Source organism: Tenrec ecaudatus, chromosome 7 (genome assembly GCF_050624435.1).
Source record: "Tenrec ecaudatus isolate mTenEca1 chromosome 7, mTenEca1.hap1, whole genome shotgun sequence".
Classification (NCBI taxonomy): domain Eukaryota; kingdom Metazoa; phylum Chordata; class Mammalia; order Afrosoricida; family Tenrecidae; genus Tenrec; species Tenrec ecaudatus.
This window is the reverse complement of record NC_134536.1, coordinates 15,683,302-15,702,831: the sequence shown is the minus strand read 5'-3', so window position 1 is coordinate 15,702,831 and position 19,530 is coordinate 15,683,302. Positions and strand designations below refer to the sequence as shown.

The 19,530-nt window shown below is 47.6% G+C and overlaps 1 protein-coding gene across 4 annotated transcripts in view; it reads right to left on the bottom strand.

Moving 5' to 3' along the window:
- Positions 1-19,530, bottom strand: part of LOC142453242 (nesprin-1-like) — a 190,129-nt gene that overhangs the window by 143,430 nt on the left and 27,169 nt on the right. For all 4 annotated transcript variants that reach the window (XM_075554360.1, XM_075554362.1, XM_075554363.1 and 1 more), the window contains 5 exons: positions 9,892-10,026; positions 7,136-7,242; positions 4,581-4,737; positions 1,105-1,236; positions 376-531 (listed from right to left, as the gene is read on the bottom strand). In XM_075554360.1, coding sequence (XP_075410475.1) covers positions 376-531; positions 1,105-1,236; positions 4,581-4,737; positions 7,136-7,242; positions 9,892-10,026 — 687 coding nt within the window. The remainder of the gene's footprint in view (positions 1-375; positions 532-1,104; positions 1,237-4,580; positions 4,738-7,135; positions 7,243-9,891; positions 10,027-19,530) is intronic.

The window sequence follows — 19,530 nt, the reverse complement described above, 5'->3', positions numbered from 1 at the left end:
TGCTGTGGCGAGATGATTTCTCAAGAACATTAATAATTAGACATTTTGTGAGGGGGGAGAAGAGCCTTATAGGCGGGATCAAGGAATTCAGTAGTAATCACTGCAGCCTGGGTTTTACGGGTGGAGATTTTATCACCTACAACAGCGGCTCTGTAAAAAGGGCCCGTTTTCTTGGGCTAACCCCCACCCTCCCAAATCCAAAGATCACGGAGAATTCTCTGCTTTTGGCGATTCCATTCTGCACCAGAAATGCCTCGGATTCATGCTTTCTCACTTAGTTTCACGCGCTCTCCCCTCTACAATGCTTTGTCAAGATCACGGTGCTAAGAACGTGGCATGCTGGACACTCAGAGAGACACCGGCGGACACACTTACCTCTTGGTGCAAGAGGCGTGCTTCTGTCTCTTCGGGTAACAGAGCCGTGGCCACAAATAAGTGTTCTTCCACGTCGTCCAACCATGTGGACGTTGCTGAGACCCCGTCATACAGCTTCTGCTCCAAGTGAATGTTCTGCCTTTTGGCCCCTCCACCCTGGAAACAAAGCCAACAGGACATAGTGCCTTGAGGACCCAGAGCCGAACACCAAGATGTGCCAGGGTCCAGCAGCTCTGTTCACACCAAGTAGGGGATTCGGACAGCCTATCTCTAGTGAGCCAATTTAGGAGACAGGGCGGGAAAGAGCTCAAGGGTACATATTAAGTGCTAGCACCTGAGGAAGACAGAGTGGATCCTGTCCACCCCACCCTGCTTCCCTGAGCACCAGGGAAAGGGGTGTTTTATAATCCAGGAATGGTAGAAGGCAGCTCCTGGAGTAGAATGGCCTCGGAAGGAGGCCACCTGGTTCCCAGCATGCTGGTGTTTCCAGGTGCTAGTGTGGCTAGTTGAGCTCCGGCCTGCAGATGGAGGTGGGTTCATCTTACCTTGGGAAGGGCAATGGCAGCAATGGTTTGTTAGAGCACCAGGAAAGGGAACAGAGTGTGACACGCATCAGTGGGGGACAGTGGGGCATCCGTGGTGTTTCTCTGGGGGCTAACCATTGAGGAGGGTTCATGCCGAAGAGCCGTGGAATGACTCAGGACCTGGATGCAGGGAGCCTGGTCTTACCTGGGGCGCAACCTCCTCAAGAGCCTGGTTCAGTCCCTCCAGCAGGGCTGTGACAGCAGACTTGTCCTGGGCCCGCCCTTCCGCTTTGTAGGGAGGCACGCCAGCCAGGAGCCGGTTTGGCCTGCCATAAACCTGCAGGCAGACAGAGACAGCAGATGCATGAGCATGTGCGCCTGGGAGCCCAAGGTTACCCATCTACGAGCTGAAAGATCAGCATGTTTGAAACCAGCAGCCGCCCCAAGGCGGGAGAAAGACCAGGCTTTCTATTCCCAACAAGAGTGACGGTCTCATGAACCCTCAGAGGTATCGCTCTGCCTGTCCTACAGGGTCGCTGTGAGTGGGCCTCCTCTCACTGCAGTAAGCATTTTCACTTTTGGGGGGGCCAGGGCTCAAGTTCTTGATTTGGAAATGCACCTTGAAGCAGATGCTGAGAAAACTCATCCTAACAGAAACCTCTTCTGGAGAAATACTCCCTCAGCGTCACGTCCGGTACACGGAACATGCTGGTCCGAGTCAGCCGGGCATGACCAACAAAAGTGGCACGTAACGAGACAACGCCTAAAATCCCTTCATAGCCTTTCTCACAACGTCCCCTCATGGTACAACACACTATCTTAAACACGAGGCCTGCATTGGGCCCTTGACTTTCAGTGTCCAGTTGATCTCCCCTGGCCGTGAGTTTGATTTGGTTTGATTTGAAGGCATGCGCACTGTCTCCCCAACATGAACACAGAGAGGACCGTGCATTCGAAGGTGTTGACCATCGTGTTTCTAATTTTAAGCTCAGGCTCCTAGACTTTGCCACTACATCTCAATTTTTTCGCCTCTTAGCTTTCCGCTGACCACACACCATCCTCTGAGCCTACCAGGCTCCTTCCTGGCTAGAGCAGGGAATGCCCTCGCCCTCAAACTGTTACCTACCACAGGGGCTTTTCGAGACTGTATCCTTTTGGTTTCTGTTCCCAGGGTCTATGAAGGTTGTTTAATGTCTCATGGGTGGAGGGCAGCTTTCTAGGATGGACTATAGGCTCTGAAAAGCAGGGGACACAAAACCCAACTTCCTGCCATACAGTCTGTTCCGACGCACAGTGATCCTATGTGAACTGCCCCTGTGGGTTTCCAGGGCTGAAGCTCTTTACACATGTTTCCTGAGGAAGGCCAGGTGGGTTTGAACCTCTGACCTTGTGTTAGAAGGCCAGCACAGAATCCGCTGGGTCATCAAGGACCAGTAAGTAGTGCCTTATCTGGAGTTCAAGTCCAGCATTCTGGGTTCCCAGGTAAAGGACTAGACGAGGGGATAGAGCTCTGCAATACAAATGCCCTTTGGAAGAAACCAGGTGCCCCTTTTCACGCGTGCCAGTCGTTAGGAGATCTGGTATGCAAAATAGTCAGTTTGATAGTCCATAAAGCTAAGGTCAGATAAATCCCAGCTCTCCCTGGCCCCCCATTTCTTAGCCTTGCATGCCTGAGGAGTTATCTCGCCTCAGGCAGCCTTAGTTTACAGACTGCAAAGAGGGGGACCTAAACACCATCCACCCACTGTGTTAAAGTGGATTCTGACTCTACCAAACCAAACCAAGCCTAAACCCAACCCAACCCACTGCCATCCAGTGGGTTCTGACTCACAGAAGCCTGCAGGACAGAGAACAGTTCCACTGGGTTTCCAGGGCTGAAAGCCCAAATGGAAACAGACCGCTCTACCTTGCTCTCACGGAGCCCCTGCAAGGCTCAAACTACAGACCTTTAGTGCTTGAACCACTGTGTCACAGGGCTCCTTGAAAGCACCCAGGACACAGGAAGTAATCCTTCAAGGAGAACGCCCTCTTGTCTTGGTAACTGATGGCCACCTAGCTTCTTGACCATCTCTCCAGCCTCAGCACACCGGGGAGGGGAAAACAGGAGGAGGGGCCACTCTGCTCCAGTTCCAGGGGGAGAGAGTTGAATAAAGAGAGCCTCGGTTTTCCTTTTCCTGAGACTAAAAGTCACCACCCAATCGGATTCGCTTAACCCACGTTGGACCCTTTTTATATCTGTCAATACACAAAAGCAACAACAACAATAAAAATCAACAAACCAAGGGGTGGACAGCCGCCTCTGGGTCGGGAGAGCCGGACGGTGGCCCCTGCAACAGTTGGCAGCCAGAAGGCTCCAGGCTAGCGAAGGGCAGGGGTAGACCTGTCCTGAGACTGCCAGAAGGGACAGAAGTGCATGCTTTAGGTGGGCTGTGGGTACAGTTCTTCATGATGGGGAGAGGGGTCACAGGATCACACTTAAGATACCTTTCTGCTAATCTTGGAAAATCTAGCTGTGCCTGGCAATGACTTGTCTGCTATAAGAATCCCTGTTTTGCCAGCTCCCACTCTGCCCCTTCTTAGCTTCTACTGACAACCTCTCTCTGCCCTGAAACCAGGCCTGGCCAGAGCGGGGAAACCAGCAGTTCCCACAGACTGAACCGTTAAGACCACAGACATGCCCCGACCCACTGAGCTCCACAGACGCCGACCTAGGGGGGTTAAAAGGGAGGGTATCCGATGGAGGAAACCGCTTTGAGGAAAACCAAAAGTCGTCTAGAAAGCAAATAAACATTCATCATTAAAAGTATGTATTTGGTTTTCTTAAATCTGTTTTCTCTGACCTTGAAATATAATTGACTCCCCACTAGGTCTCAATGGTATAAGCCATTAGGAAGATAAAAATATATGAGATTAAAATAAAAGATGATAAGAGTTTTAAATTAAGTAATGACGTTAATAATCCTACTTTATGAAAATGGGTTATATGATAGATGTTAATTATTAACATAACCATGGCTTATCAACTAAAAAAGTCTACTTTTTAAAAGAACAAGATCTATAAGGTTATTTTGCTTAAAAGTTTACTAAGGAACAACAGCTCTCCGATCACTTTCTAAAAATAATCATTTAAAAGACAAGATTCAAGCTAGGAGATAGATGATTCATAAAAAGTATTCTCATTTTTGGTAGATTGAACAACAGGAAAATGTACTAAAATAATTACTTTGTTCCACTTATTATCATAGGATAATTTCCATTTTAAAAATACATGATCTCATATATAATTTTAAAATGCCTTTTACATGTTTAAATTTGTTTCAATGTATGTGAGATTAGAATTATCTTGTTTCTTAACTTCTACTAGTCTTTGATTAGATATTTTTTAAATTACTTAAAATATTTTGAATCATACAGTTCAATTAATTTAGTCTTTAAAATGTATATAATAAAAATAAATAAATAAATAAATAAATTTTTAAAAAGTATGTATTTGGGGGATAAGTGAGACAGGCTACTAAGCGAAATGTTGAATGAAGAAATGGTGCTTCGTTTTCCTCTTCATGACAATGAAGCCACCACACAATCGGATGCACTAAACCCATGTTGAACACCTTTTACATCCGTCCATATAAAAAGGCAACAATAACAAACAAACAACAGCCGACAGCAAAAGGTGGATACCATGGGCTCTTGTTCCTGCGCCAGCACATTCTGTAGCAGTTTCTGCTTGGTACTGAACTCCTGGTGGAGGCTCTCCCACTTCATCCTCATCTGCTCTTCGGTTGATGGCTTCTCCCCTTCCAGGCCCAACTTCTGGGATAGCACATCAGCTTTTTCGCTGTTGGGAGAACAATCTGCATTTACAATGGGAGTGAAATTGGCAGCGGGGCCCGGTGGTTTGCTGTGCACTCGGTTTGGCCGGTAATTGGGAACAAGAATGACTGCATCATTAGCGTATACCTTACAACAGAAATGTCGAGATGTCATCAAACAAGCACACCCATTGCCACATGACAGTTGAACCATGAGACGCAGGTTGAGAATTTGCAAAAGACCTTGGCAATAGCTCCGTTTAAAATGGAAGTAAGAGCAAGCTATAACGTTATGAGTCAGAAAATAGCTGGTATGGTTAAAGACTAGTGTGTTTGGGCACAAACAAACACAAAACCACACAGCCAACAAGTCAATTCTGACTCACGACTACCCTGTGGAGCAGAACAGAACTGGTCCTGTGCATTTCAGAGGCAGCAAGTCTTGACAGGAGGAGAAAGTCGCACCTAACTCCCGCAGAGTGGTTGGTGGTATTTGAACTGCTGACCTTGCAGTTAGCAGCCATGCGTATTCCACTATGCCACTAGGGCAAACCTACACCCTGCCCAAAGCAAAAAGAAAAGCTCCACTTGGTCACTGACAGTGCTTAGCTGGAGTTCAGAAGCAGTACAACAGATGCTGGAATAAAATTAGGGACCCTGGAAGAGAGGGACCAGCATCGCATCCTTAAAGATGGGTAGCAGTCTGGCCTAGAAGAAAGAGCATGACTTTCAGAGTGAGTCAGATTCCACTACGTGTGCACAGACAACGTTTTTCCCATCTGTTCTTCCATTAATGATCATTTGGATTGTTTCGACCTGTTGGCTCTCATGGATAATGTTGCAAGTCCCTTGGAGTACATGTATGTATGGAGGCCCGGTACTTACTCTTTACCTATTCAATTTGTACCAAAGAAGCAGGTCACACACTTCCAAAAAGTGCTTTCTTTAATCGGGTGACATTGGCTACTCTTAGAAAATTAGCTAGGAAGTTATAAACTGAAGACAAAGTTTTGGGGGAGGTGGATTTTCTTCCCCTAGCAGTTATGCTGCTATTTCTACCTGCGTATCTACCTCTCTCCTCTCTCGGCCATCTGGGTATCACTAAGTCCATGGTTGTTTGCTAAGAAAACGTTTCAAAAGGGTGGCTGAACTATAAGCAACTACAGAGAAAGGTACCTTTTGTAAAGAATTCGCTCCCCACGTGAAGAATTTGAAGAAGGCAGTCAAAGTTTCAGAGAAGAAGACCGTCTATAGGACTAATCATCTCCCTGAACCATGCTCTCCTCTGCCGAGGCCAGAACAACTAGATGGTGCCCGGCTACTCTCGACACGGAATGTCCTGATCTGGGTCACCGCAGAGGCGTCATGAGAGAAACGTTAAAAAATTTAAAAAAAGGTGGGCTTCAAATTTCCCCAAATTCTGACTTCTAGGACCCATTGAAATAGGAAAAATCTCTGATACAATTGCCCCAAGAGACTCCTTAAACTTTGTGCTGAGACTATACTGTTACCTTTAACTAAATAGAAGCTAAATCAGAAAGCAACAAACATCAGCCTTGAATAAATGCTCTCTTAAGAGGTCACGATAGAAGATGACACAGTTAAGAATTACTATAAAGTCTGGATGAGAAGATATGTGTGTATGGAGTATGGAGGGAGGGGACAGCAGGGAGGCAGAGTTAACCCCAAACCTTCACTATATTGCGTCCATCCTGACTCACGATGGTGCTTCAGGGCACCATCGAACGGTCCCTGTGAGTTTCTGAGGCTGTAAATCTAAAGGAGTAGAAAGCCCTTCTTTCTCCAGCCAAGTTGCTGGTGGCTTCAAAATACTGACCAGGCGGATCATGGCCCAGGGAGTTGCCATTACACCACCAGGGCTCCTGCAAAGAATCAAGGTTTGTTTATACTAAGAATGTGGACACCCTGTGCAGATTTTGGCACACTCACCAAAAATACAATGATTAAAGAAACCCAAAACAGCATAGCCAGACTTTCAAGTGAACCCTTCATGGAAAGCCAAGCCTTTGAGGCCTTAGATTTTCTTTCTAAAAAAGTTTTACTATTTGGAAGAACACATTATAGCTGTTTGCTTTTCAGCTGGGTCCTTTCTAAACTCAAAGACCGAGAAGAGAGAGAAGGGGGGGGGGGGGAACCTAATTGTATCATGCATTTCTAATTTGATTTTTCAAAGGAACTTGAGAACCGCCTTCTGAAGGCCAACAGGATAGTCGCCAGAGCTGCTGGTTAATGATCAGGCTGGTACCACAGGATGATCAGAACACAGCAGATTTCTTGTGCCAACGTGATGCTTTACAGAAGCGGTTCCTGACACACACATGTTAATGAGACGTGTTCATGTCTTCACATGCAGCCAAGGATGATGAAGAGGGGGGAGAGGCTGTGGGGGTTAAAAGGACATACCCAGAGCTGGACGTCTCGGCAGCCGAGTGCTGGGTGAGGATTTCTTCTCCCCGACTGGCGACGGACTGAAGCAGGCTCTTCTGAGCTGCCAGCTCCTGTTCCAGCTCCTGCCGAGTGAAGGAACAGCAGCGACATCCTTGTGAGTGTAAGACGACTACCTGCTGTCACCACCTACTGCTAGCGCACTCTCAGAGACCTTTGGCAACCAGCGTTGAGTCTGCAGGCTGAATAAAATGTGTGGGTGTCGAATTCCAGCAGTTCTCAACCTGTGGGTCTCGACCCCTTTGTGGTAGAACGACCCTTTCACAGGGGTCACCCGATTAATAACAGGAGCAAACTGACAGTGATGAAGCAGCAACAAAAATAATTTATGGTTGGGGGCGGTGTCACCACAACATGAAGAATTGTAGTAGAGGGTCGCGGCATGAGGAAGGTTGAGAACCACTGGTTTAGATCAATGCAGGCATACCTCACTGAAGCCATGGGTTTGGGTGCAAAAACCAAACTCACTGGCATCCAGTTAATTCCAACTCCTAGTGATCCTGTAGGACAGAGTAGAACTGTACCTGTGAGCTTCTGAGACCAGAACTCTTTACGAGAGTAGATAAGCCTTGGCTTTCACCAGAGGAGGGGCAGGTGGTTTCGAACTGCTGACCTCGTGGTGTGCAGCCTACTGTGTGACTCACTATACCACCAGGGCTCCAGGTTTGGTTCTGTCATTGTTAAGTGCCATCCAGTTGGTTCCCACCGTAGCGACCCTATGCACAACAGAGCCCAGTCCGGCTCCATCCTTACAATTACTTGTTCCTGAGCCTGAGCCATTGTTGCAGCCACTGAGTCACTCTACTTTATCAAGGGCCTTCCTCTTTGTCACTGCCCCTGCACTTTACAGGGCAAAGTGTCCTTCGCCACTACCTGTCTGCCAGTCGGTCATGCCGTGGTGGCTGTGATACTGGCTGGGTTCCAGACCACACCAAGAAGGTGAACATTGGCGAAGAACCAGAGGGAAATGTTCTGAAATGGCCCATAGTGCATTCCATTGTGCTACGCGCCGACACCAGTCTTCTGAATAGGGGGGAATGGTATGGTATGGGAAGCAGAGCCCAAGCAAACCATGAAAGTGGAAACAGATAAAGAAGCGTCACCCGGATACTCATTCCCGATGAGTACCAAAGTGCTGTTTCCATGGACCACCGTGTGTTTCCATGGACCACCGTCTAGCAAATGGGTGATACTTTTGTAAGCAGAGTTTGGAATGCGGTGAGAGTGGCCAAAAGGTGAGAGGCACACTCAACCACGCATGTACTCTGTTGGAGAAATGAAGTCTCCGTGTAGAATTGATACCACTCTTCACTTTGCTTTAATTTTTTTTGGGGGGGGGGGTCTTTTTGGCAGCATCTGGGGAGTGCAATGCAATGAGGCAGGTCTGCCTGCACTCACAAAAGCTTCCTGTGGACTCCAAGGGACATCAGCTTCCCTGTCCATCCCTGGGAGGAAGAGGGAAATGTGTGCGATGGCTGTGCGATGGCGCCCTCCAGTGGCGCAGCACACACAGCGTCCCTGTCCCACAGCCGCATCGCCTGGCTCTGGCAGGGACAGACACTTGAGAGAAGGCCGTTCTATGGTTTCACTCAAGTGATAAACTGCACAACAAACTGACTCGAGCTTACTTGTTTTCTTTATTTGAAACCAATATCTTTACTCCTTGAGAGGATGAAAATATCTTCATACACCTTTTACATAAGTCAGGCGATGAATGAGAACTCATTCTTCATCCAATCTTTCCGTCCCCCACCCCAACAAACCAACAGCTTGCACATTGGTTTTGTGATGATATATACTTTAAAGTCATAAAAGTTTATGTGTTTATTTTTTAAATCATATAATTCAGGCTCCTAACCAATTCTTAGGGGCCAGGTTTCTAAACTATTCTAGTCTAGGAAGTTTTTTTTAATTTAATCATTTTATTGGGGGCTCTTACAACTCTTATCACCATCCATCCATACATACATTCATTGTGTCAAGAACATTTGTACATTTGTTGCCATTATCATTCTCAAAATATTTGCTTCCTGCTTCAGCCCTTGGTATCAGCTCATTTTCCCCCTCCCTTCCCAGTCCTCCCTCCCCCAAGAAGCCTCAATAATTTATAAATTATTATTATTTTCTCATATCTTACACTGTCCGACGTCTCCCTGGGAAGTTTCATAGTAATAAAACAATCACATATCTTTTTAAAATTTTGTTCTATTTTTAATATTTTCTGATTTTGTTTTAAGTGAGTTTTTTTTCTGATTTACGCTGTCGTTGTTTGTATGTGTTTCTAGATATGAAATCCCCATCAGTAAAGCTATAGAGGCAGTACCTGGATTAATGGTTCCTTGAGGGTGTGGTGGATGGGGAGCTAATGAGAACAAGAGAGAAGACGATGTTCTAAAATGGATCTTAGTGATGATCACACAACTCTTTAAGACGATTGAACCATTGTAGGATATGTGGATGTTATGTCAATACAACCGCTACAAAACAGCACACGGAGTTCACACTTTCACTCGTTCTCCAGGACCCTCCTTGCATACAGTCTAGTCCAGGAGGTTCAGCTCTGATCAGACAGACGCGAAGGAGTGTGACTGTGTGGTCAGCATGATGAGACAGGTTCTGAGCAAGTAGCAGTTGTTCCCGGCCTCCCCCTACCCCTGCCCCAGTGTTTGCGATGGGCAAGCCCGCAGGCTAGTGAGAAGCAGGAAGTACCTTACTTTTTGTTGCTGGAGGCTGTTCTGCCTCTGGTGGGTGCGTGTGGTCCGTGCCTGGGTGAGCCACTCCTGGACCCCGGGGCTCTGGGTGGCCGTCAGCTCCCCGTTGCTCTCTTCCTTCTCCTGGCTTGTCCCCTGCTTTAAATGAGGCAAACATCAAGAGTCATGCTCCTCACAGGAAGTGGCTCCTTTAGATGGAAACCACCGTAGAAAGACGGGCAGCAGAGAAACCACTGAAGTTACAGACCCCGGGGTCAGGCAAACAAACAGACGGGCAAGTAGAGAAAAGAATTTATGGTGAAACGTTTCTATTTAGACCAGTGGTTCTCAACCTTCCTAATGCTGAGACCCTTTAATACAGTTCCTCATTTAGTGGTGAACCCCCACCACCACCAAATTATTGTCATTGCTACTTCATCACTGTCATTTTGCTCCTGTTATGAATCAGGTGACCACTGGAAAAGGGCCGTTCTAGCACCAAAGGGGTCGCGACCCACAGGTTGAGAACCACTGATTTAGATGTTCGCCTGTGAGCTGACCAATATGGCTACCAGATACTATTCTAAGTGTTCCTCCATGGGAATATCATTCTAGATTCTTTTATGAATTCTCTTTCTTTTTTAAAATTCATACACCCAAATCCATTTGTTTTTTCTCTCAAATGACCACCATGTCTCACAATGTTACTTGAGTTCTCCTGTGAAAAGCTGACGCTGCCGCATTCCAACTTCTCTCTCCTACATCCACACCCAGCCACCATCGATGACAAGTGCTTGGTTTGGAAAGATCTGCCTATTCATGGGCATGATCTGTTCGTTCATTTTGGTAGGTCTCCTTTGGTGACCTGCCGTGATGCCTTGTTGTTTTCTTTGTATAAGACTTATATGACTCTGGTGAGGTTTATTTCTATTTCATCTTGGAGTTGGGGGGCCGCTCCTGGAAATGCTATTGGTTTTCTGATTTGCTTTTCAGAGTTCCTTCAGTTATCATAGACCGAGTGTTGTCTGCTGATCTTGTACGCAGCCACTTGACCGAATCCTTCTATTCGCTCCAGAAGCTTTCTGGTTGAGCCTCTGGCTTTTGTATGTGTTGGATCATAACATCGTCGGCAAATGCAGCTTTATTTCTTCCTTCCAATCTGAACCCCTTTCCTATCTCTTTCTGGCCTGATTGCTCTGACCAGGCCTTCTGATTCAACGTTGAATGGGAGCGGTGACAGAGGGGACCCTTACCTGGTTGCCATTCACCAGGGGTGTGTTTTCAGTGTCTCTCTGTTGAGAATCATGTTGGCCTTGGTTTTGTGCCAATGCCCTTAATTATAATGAGAAATTTCCCTTCGCCTCCTCTTCTCTGGAGAGTTTTTAAAATTAAGACGAGGTGTTGGATTTGATCAAATGCCTTGTCAGCATCGACTGCTAGGATAACGCGGTTCCGCTCCTTCATTTCCTTTCTGTGGTCCATTATGAATGAAAGGGGTCGAACCCACTCACTGGAGAGTAGGCACGCATTATCCCGCGTCAAGGGAAGGTTCTATGCAACAAGAGGGAAGCTTAGACAACCCTCGCTAATGGCTAAGGAAATCTCTGAGCGGGACGCAAGAGGATAGGGCAGCAGCAGCAAACACTACAACAGACCCAACCTTGCCCTAACAGTAGCGACGAGCAGCGTGGACGATGCACAGGAAGGCATGCAGGCAGAGCAGCTGTGGGAAGGTGAGCGCGAGTCCAGTACGAGTGGCTCCGGCAGACGGCATTTCTACTTATACACTGGCAGATGCCGCAAATATGGCCGGGGAAATTATGGAGCATGTCGCAACAAAGCTCTGGACGTAGTAATAACCAAACACCTGGCAGGAATGAATTGCTCCTGGCCTTGGAGATTTCAGAGCACAGACTCAGAGGGCAACTAGGCCAACTGCCATGACCCAGTCCCATAAATGTTCTACGTCCCACTTTGGGGAGTAGAGATTGAGGTCCTAAGATACGATTGTGGATCTTTCCTCATTCTGTGCAGAGACGCTTGAAGAACACCTGAGCTCCTATGCACCTGGGCCCAGAGAAGTCGCTGCATATTAATATAATCATTTTCTAAATAATTGTTCAGCACCCACTCGGGGGCAAGCACTCTTCCAGGCCCTGGGCGTGTACTGCCAAGAAGGCAGACACGTGCCCTGGTGGAGATGTGGGCAGCAAGCAAAGAAAGAAGATCTGGTGAGATACTGCTAAAAGCTCCTCCCTGCCAGGGAGGCAATGCTGACTCATAGAGAGCCACATCTTTCCTGCTCAGAGATGCTGGTGGTTTTGAACTGCCGACCATGGGGATCACAGCCCAACTTGTAACCACTACAGCACAAGGGCGAGAAAGCGAACCTGGGCAGAGGGATAGAAAGTGAAAGAGGTGGGCTTCTTCCAGTGCGAGCGAGGCATCTATAAAGCTCAGAAGAAGGAAATCAACTGGCGGCCATGCAGGGGTCTGGGGGGAGGGCATTCCAGTGGCGGGGTTGCTGATGAAGTCCCCTGAGGGTGAAAGGCACTAATATTTGGCTTTTCAGACAGAATCAGAACATTAAGTGGGCCCTGTGGCTGGAGCAAGATGTGGCAGGGAGGAGTGGGATTTTACACATTGCTGCCACAAGGGCAGTGGTTTGAACCCACCAGCTGCTCCCTGGGGGAAAGGAGAGGCTCTCTTTTCTCCAGTAAAGAGTGACAGGCTCAGAAACCCACAGGGGCAGTGCGACCCTGCTCTGTGTCAAAACAGGCTAGATGGCAGGAACTACAGGGTTTTCGAGTTTTCTATGGAAGAGCTACCCTGCTAGCTCATTCTGTAGCCACCGTTCCCTGACACCTGGTTTTTCTTCATCAAATCTGATCACGGGGCTGGGAGGTCGGGGTATGAGTGAGGTGGGGGTGGAGTCCAACCAGGGTGGCTCATTGGGCCTCACTGCCCTCAAAATCCCTTAGCCTCTGTTTTCACGCTAACTGAGGTCCCAGGTTGGTGCTAATGGTTACCCCTCGATGCCTAGCCTAAAGGCAGGAAGTGGGATCCACCCACTCTGGTGGCCTGTGGGAACCATCTGGCAATGGCTTAGATAGCGGTCAAGGTGGCGATAAGGTGCAGTTCCACTCTGTGACACATGGGGTCGCCTTGCACTGGGATTTGCTCAAACACCAAGGGCTTGGTGCTGGTTTATTACTGGGGGACAGTTGACCTTTCTGCCTTCCTGAGAAGCCTCGCATCCTGCTGTAAAGTGCAATAGACTGCACGTCTGGGAGTTCTCCTGGGCCACTGTGCTTACAGCTAAAGGAACCGAAGGGGATGGCAGAACGGATGGACAACTTTTCACACAGTCAGCTCCCATCAGACACTTCTGCCTCTGTGGGATGACCCAGCTTCCCAGCAAGAGGCTGTACGTCCTTTATGTCTGTAGCAGGACAGATGCCTTTGACCAAAAGGTTCCATTTGCATTTTGAAGGGCTGTCAGAATGGGATTCTAGTGATTCAATTTATTAATTCCTCTTCCCTACCGCCCAATGACCGCCCTGGCAGGAAGGTCTCTTCACAGCAAGCAGTCCATGTCCCCCAAGGTGAGGTTTCCAAGGGATGGGGAGTCTCTCTGGACTGAAATCCAATGACCTCTGCAGGAAAGACCACTATGGACGTCTGTACTGTCGTCCATAAGATGCACAGTACAGTAGCCAGGGAGAGCCCCGCACATTCCTTGCCTGCAAATATGCAGTCTTTCCCATGGAATGTACTGCTTGCCCAAAACGGACTCTGTGTAACCATGGCCGTCCTAGGCAAGGCTGAGCTATTGGATTCCAAAATTGCCCTGCAGAGACCCACCTTCAAGAGCTCACTGTTAGCGGTGGACCAGGCCCTGTCCAGGGCCTGCTGGGTATGCTGTGGGGTCCCGCCAGTCCTCTCTTGGCATTGCTCTAGCAGGGTCCGGGCTGCCGCTCCCTCCCTAACTTCTCACAGCTGTCTGTGCCCACCCAGCTTCTCACGCACATTGTTGCTGTCTGCCTGGGAGCCTTCCCTGTAAATACCCCACCACGATATAGGCTTGCAAATGTGACTACAGACATTTTTCATGGTAAAAACAGCTCAGCCACTTGGAAGAGACGGTGAGTGGAGTTTGACTAATCAACTCCCCAGCTTTAGAGGGAGAAAAAAAATACTGACGTGGCATTGAAAGCAGAAGCCTCCTGTGTGTTTCTCATGGACTTCTGGACTGCTTTTCAGGGAATGGATTTTTGCCTGATGGATGGAGACGTTTGGAAACAGAACTGTGCAGGAAGCCAAAATGATCTAGAAGCCTGCTCAAACGTCATTCTGTTTCCCCCGGGGATGAGAAGCCACTGCCACAAGGAGTAACTTCATGGCCACCATTTCTTGTGACTCCTAGGTCCTGACAATAGGAAGTGGCTAGGTTGACTTGGATCTTGAAAGATGAGAGCATTCATCACTTTTGCCAGGGACATTCCTTGGAAGCCTCTGGAGGATTGGGCCATGCTCACTATTAAACAAAACATTTCTTTCGGGAGTATTTCAGTAATCATGTAGGACCAACGCTTTGCACCTCAGACAGATGATAAAGCATAAGATCACCTTGGGTTTCTTCTGCAGAAAAGAACAAAACTGAAACCCAGAGGCTTGGAGTGGGTTCTGACTCGCAGCCTCCCTGCAGGATGGAGTTGAACTGCTTCCTAGGGTTTCTGAGGCTGTCAGTCTCTACAGGAGGCAACGGCCTCATCCATCTTCAACCAAGCGGCTGCTGGGTCTGAACTACTGATCTTGCAGTTTGCAGCCCTGGGTGGAACCAGCTACAAGACCAGGGCTCCTTTCTTCTGAAGGAAGATGCCACGTAGTTCAACAGATATGATGGTCAATCCTTAAAGCCATGCAGAGAAGGGGATCTTCTGCAGACAAGCTAACCCTATAATGCTGAGCAAGACGTTTTTGAAACATTTAATTAAATGTATGTATTAATACATATATTGATAACTATGAAAGTAAAGTATAAAAACAAAAAAATTTTTCTTGAAATTAAAAATTCAGGTGTTATAGGGCTAAAGGAACTGATCAGGCTTTGACAGATAAAGAAATCCAATGAGCTACCAAGAATGGAGGCACCAGTGTGAGCCATTCCCTCTGCCACCCTGAGGACTCTTGGGTCATCCCAGGTCCACCTGAAGGGCTCAGCCTTCCCGACATCTTCATTCAATGTCACCATCGTTTTCCAGTGAACACCAACTAAATTTCAGATCAACCCTGGATTATGACCATCCTCTGCAGGGAGAGACGCTGTCCTTCCTATGACAAGAATCTATAACGAGGGTTCTGTAAAGAGCTGCAGGCTCAGGGAGCCGTAGCGGAGGTTCTGCCTCTTGGGATGGCACCAGTCAGAATTGACTCAATGTCAGTGACTTGGGCATTTTTGGTTTGGTTTGCATGTTTTTACATTTCAAAAAGGAAAAACTCACAAATTTAACTCACTGACATCCAGTCAATTCTGACTTGTAGCGAGCCTGTAGGGCAGGGTCAAACTGCCCCTGTGGGTTTCAGAGATTGTAACTCTCTATGGAAGTAGAAAGCCTCATCTTTCTCCCAAAGATCACCTGGTGGTTTTGAACTGCTAACCTCACAGTCAACAGTCTAATGTGTAATCAATGCTTACAGAGGGGAAATGATTGCCTCTCACTATAAAACCATCCTACCATTACATGTCGCATGCAGAAAACTTCAGCCCATGGAAATCCAAAAGGTCTCACCAGTCTGATCCCACAGCTGCCCGTGGGGAGGGACACAGACCCAGGGAGCATCTAGGCCCTGGGTGTCTGACTTTGCCATGAGTCCAGGGACTGACTTGGCGACAGCTTACCACCAGAAATTCCGTCAGACAAAAGGTGATGGAACTTGTAGGTTTTGAAGAAAAAGGAAGTACGCTGTTTCAACTTAGTACACCTTCCAAGTTGTCCGAATTGACACTCCACACTGCAGTCTCCTACGTCAGACTTGCACTTCTGGGAGGAGTCAGCGCTTCCCTCCACTGAGAGGATTCTGATTCCTGTGGCCACTGGCAGGGAGTGCTGGGTGTGGGCACCACAGGGGTTGGCAGCACGCTAGCCCAGCCCTGCTCAGCTCAAACCTAGCCTTTGTGCAGCTCAGGCGTTCCTGCCCTGGTAAAGAATGTGCCCTACAAACAGCTTGTTGTCGTGATAAATGGTGCGCCCGACTCCCATTTGAGCACTCCCTAGGAGTGTTACCTGCATTAAAACCCTCCTTGAGACAAGTTTCTCATTTGCTTGTTTCTTAAGTTAAAAATGATCATTTTCTCTATTTTCCTCATGAAGACGCCCTTCTGGAAGAAAGGTGGAGGGCAGGGTTCAGGGACTCTGTGCCCCAGCACCCGAGCCCATCACCGGGGAGCCAGGATGGGAACCAGGGGCTACAACGCAATGGCCCAAGAGTCAAGTATGGCTTGTGGCCCTGTTGGTTTTGCCATACCGACTCTACAAATGGTTTGGTATGATATCAAAACCTTTACACAATGGAAGCTTTCTGATAAAACCCCAAATGTCCTTTCTCTTGAGAGACTTGGGGGGCTAGGTGACAGTGTCTGCATATCTGGTGTCACCATGGCTGGAGCTGTGTGACAGCTGCTGCTGTGTCTGGAGACCAGCTGGCCACTGAAGCCTCCACTCGGGTCCTCCCCAGGCTGGAGGCCTTGGAGCTGGATGCCTGGCCTGGTCTAACGGCTCTGTGTGCATCTGAGGTTCAGCCTGGAGCTTCCGGTGAGCAGCCGTTGGACTGATTCTGACTCAGGGTGAAGAGCCAGTGTGTGCACAGAAGAACTCGGCTCTGTAGTATTTGTAAGGTTCTCACCATTCAGACACAGATTGCCAAACCTGTCTTCTGAGACATCTCTGGGTGGGTTCGAGCCAGCAACTTCTAGGGTAAGCGGAAGAACTAAGTGTTTGTATCACTCAGGGGCTCTGTAGTTCCTAGTGTGTGCCTGTGAGTCTCAGGCTACTCTTTCCCCTTTGACCTGATTTTCAGAGTAGGCAAGCAAGCAAAGAAACAAGCAAGCAACAACCTAAACTTACTGTAAACTTCGAAGTCTGCAGTTTGAAGCCACCAGCTACCTCATGGGTGAAAAGCTTTCTACTCTTATAAAGAGCCTATCTGAAACTCCGAGGGACAGTCTACCCTGACTTATAGGGTCATCCTGAGTCAGAACTGACTCGATGGCAGTGAGTTTGTTTTTCATACCCCAGTGCCATTGAATGATTCTGCCTTGCAGAGACTCAATATTAAGTTTTCAGGCTGGTAAATGCTTATTGGAGCACAGAGCCTCATCTTTCTATAGCAGCGGGTAGGTTTGAACCGCTGACCTTCCGGTTGGCAGTCCAGTGCCTGCACAACAGCATCATCATAGCTCCTTTGGCAGAGTGAACTCACTGCCATCAAGTCAACACTATAGGGCAGACTAGAAGTGTCCCCTGTGGGTTTCTAAGACTGTAATTCTTTCCAGGAGCTGAAAGCATTGTCTTTATCCTGCAGAGCGGCTGCTGGTTTTGAACTGTCGATCTTGTGGTTGGCAGCCCATGTTCATATCCACTACATCACCAGGCATAGTAGCTACTTGGTAAACGCTACCTATCTGAGACACAAAACATGGAACGCTATTATCTTGACCCAGGTTAACAAGACAGCTGAGGCTGGAGTCGCAAATGGTCGCCCAGTTGCTAATTCATCCCAGTGGCCAATGAGCAGGTCTCCTCTTACTTCCCCTGCCAGCAGCTGAAGATTCCACTGGTCCAGCCTCCTCCGTGAAATTCAGTCTTCAAGTGGAGCCCGGGAAGAAAACTCTGCCTTCCTCCCACCCAGTGGCTCTTCTTGGTGACTCTCCCCGGCGGGCTCTTCCACCTTCTGCTCTGCTCTTCTTGTTGAAGGGTTCAAGGCTTGGTTCAAGGTCATTGTCTTCTGAATCTACCCTCACTCCTTCACAGAGCGGGGCTCCACTTTTAAGTATCATCAGAGGCGATGACTCTGGCCCAGGTCTTTCCCCAGAATTTCAACCAATTTTTGACAGGTCATACACATCTCCAGCATAACCTGCCTGAAGCTAAGCTGTCGTCCAAATGAAATTCAACTGAATACCTCCTCCTCCCAAATACCAAAGAGGTGTCCCTCAGGTAAGTCATGCGCTTATTTGTCTAAATGTCTACACTAACACTGCCTGCTAGCTGGCCCCTCACTTCCACCCTGCTGGTTAAAATCGGGTTGTGTCACCCTCTTCTTCAATACCCAAATAACTTATCTTCTGGAGAAGAAAGGCCAATGTCCACATGATGCCTGCCATCAGAGTCCAGCACTCTCCGGCCCTGCTTTACTTTCATGTTCTCATTTGCTACCCCTCCCCTCTGGCTCACACCACTCGACCTGCGCCGGCCTCTTTAAACAGCCAGACAGGATGTCACCTCAGAGCCTTTGTACATCTTGACTTCTTGCCTGAAACTCTCTCCTCCATGTCGGCGTGGGTCACGTCTTCTGGTGTCACTTCTGAGAGGCTTCCTGGCCAGCCTTCAACAATGGCAAATCCTCCCTCCTCTGCCTTCCCTGTGGACCTGCCCCCTGTTATTTCTCTCCTGGCTTTGGCTGTTTGTCACTTACTTACTGTACAACTTGATTTCTAATGCTACTCATCACGTCTTCCCCTGCTATCATCCCCTTCACCAAAGAGTTTTAAAAACACCTACGTGGCTGTTGCTGCTCAAGCTCCTCCACAGGGAGCAACAGGTGGTACATGGCAGCGTGACAATGGATACTTTGTTTCTCTAGAGTCAATAATGGTACTAATTGATGGGTAATATACGAGGGCAGAATTCACATGCGGAACAATCATAGTCTACTCAGCTGAATGGAAGACACCTGAAAGAAAGCTTCCCTAAGTGTCTTGCATGGATCTCCCGGGGGAATATTGAGCTAATAACTAAGACTTTATTAGAGATGCATGATAAACAGTACAGGAAGACTGATCAACAACAGCAAATGAGAAAACACACACACAGTTACAGTGATACCAAAACAAAAGTTAAAAGAAAGAAGAAATCAGAGCAGGACAAAAATATGATGGAAAAATTAAGAAAAGGGACATGAAAATCTACAGAGATCAAATAAATGTAAGTGGACTAAATCTGACCTTTAACAATCAGAGCTTTTCTGATGAAATAAAAATTTTAAAACCAACAAAGTGTAGCTAAATGATCTTTATGGAAGACAGGGCACAGAAAGCTGAAAAATTAATGGGAAGACAAAAGATACACCAGGTACATATTACCCAAAAGGCCTGTAGAACTATAAGGTGCAATCATTACTAGGGAACGCTAGTGTCGCAGCATAGAAGCAACAACAAAGTCCACACACAATAATGAAAAGTTCAAGTCCCCTGAGAAATGTTATAATTCTAACATTACAGGCACGTAATCAAAAAACAGCCTGAGAATATCTGAAAAGTGGAAGGCAGGAGAAATAAAAGTGCCATAGTGCTATAGGATCTTTTCTTCAATCCCTTCTCTATGTTTAAATTTTTAAAAAGAATCTATTTCTCCCCCGAAATCCAAATCAAATCCATGCCAT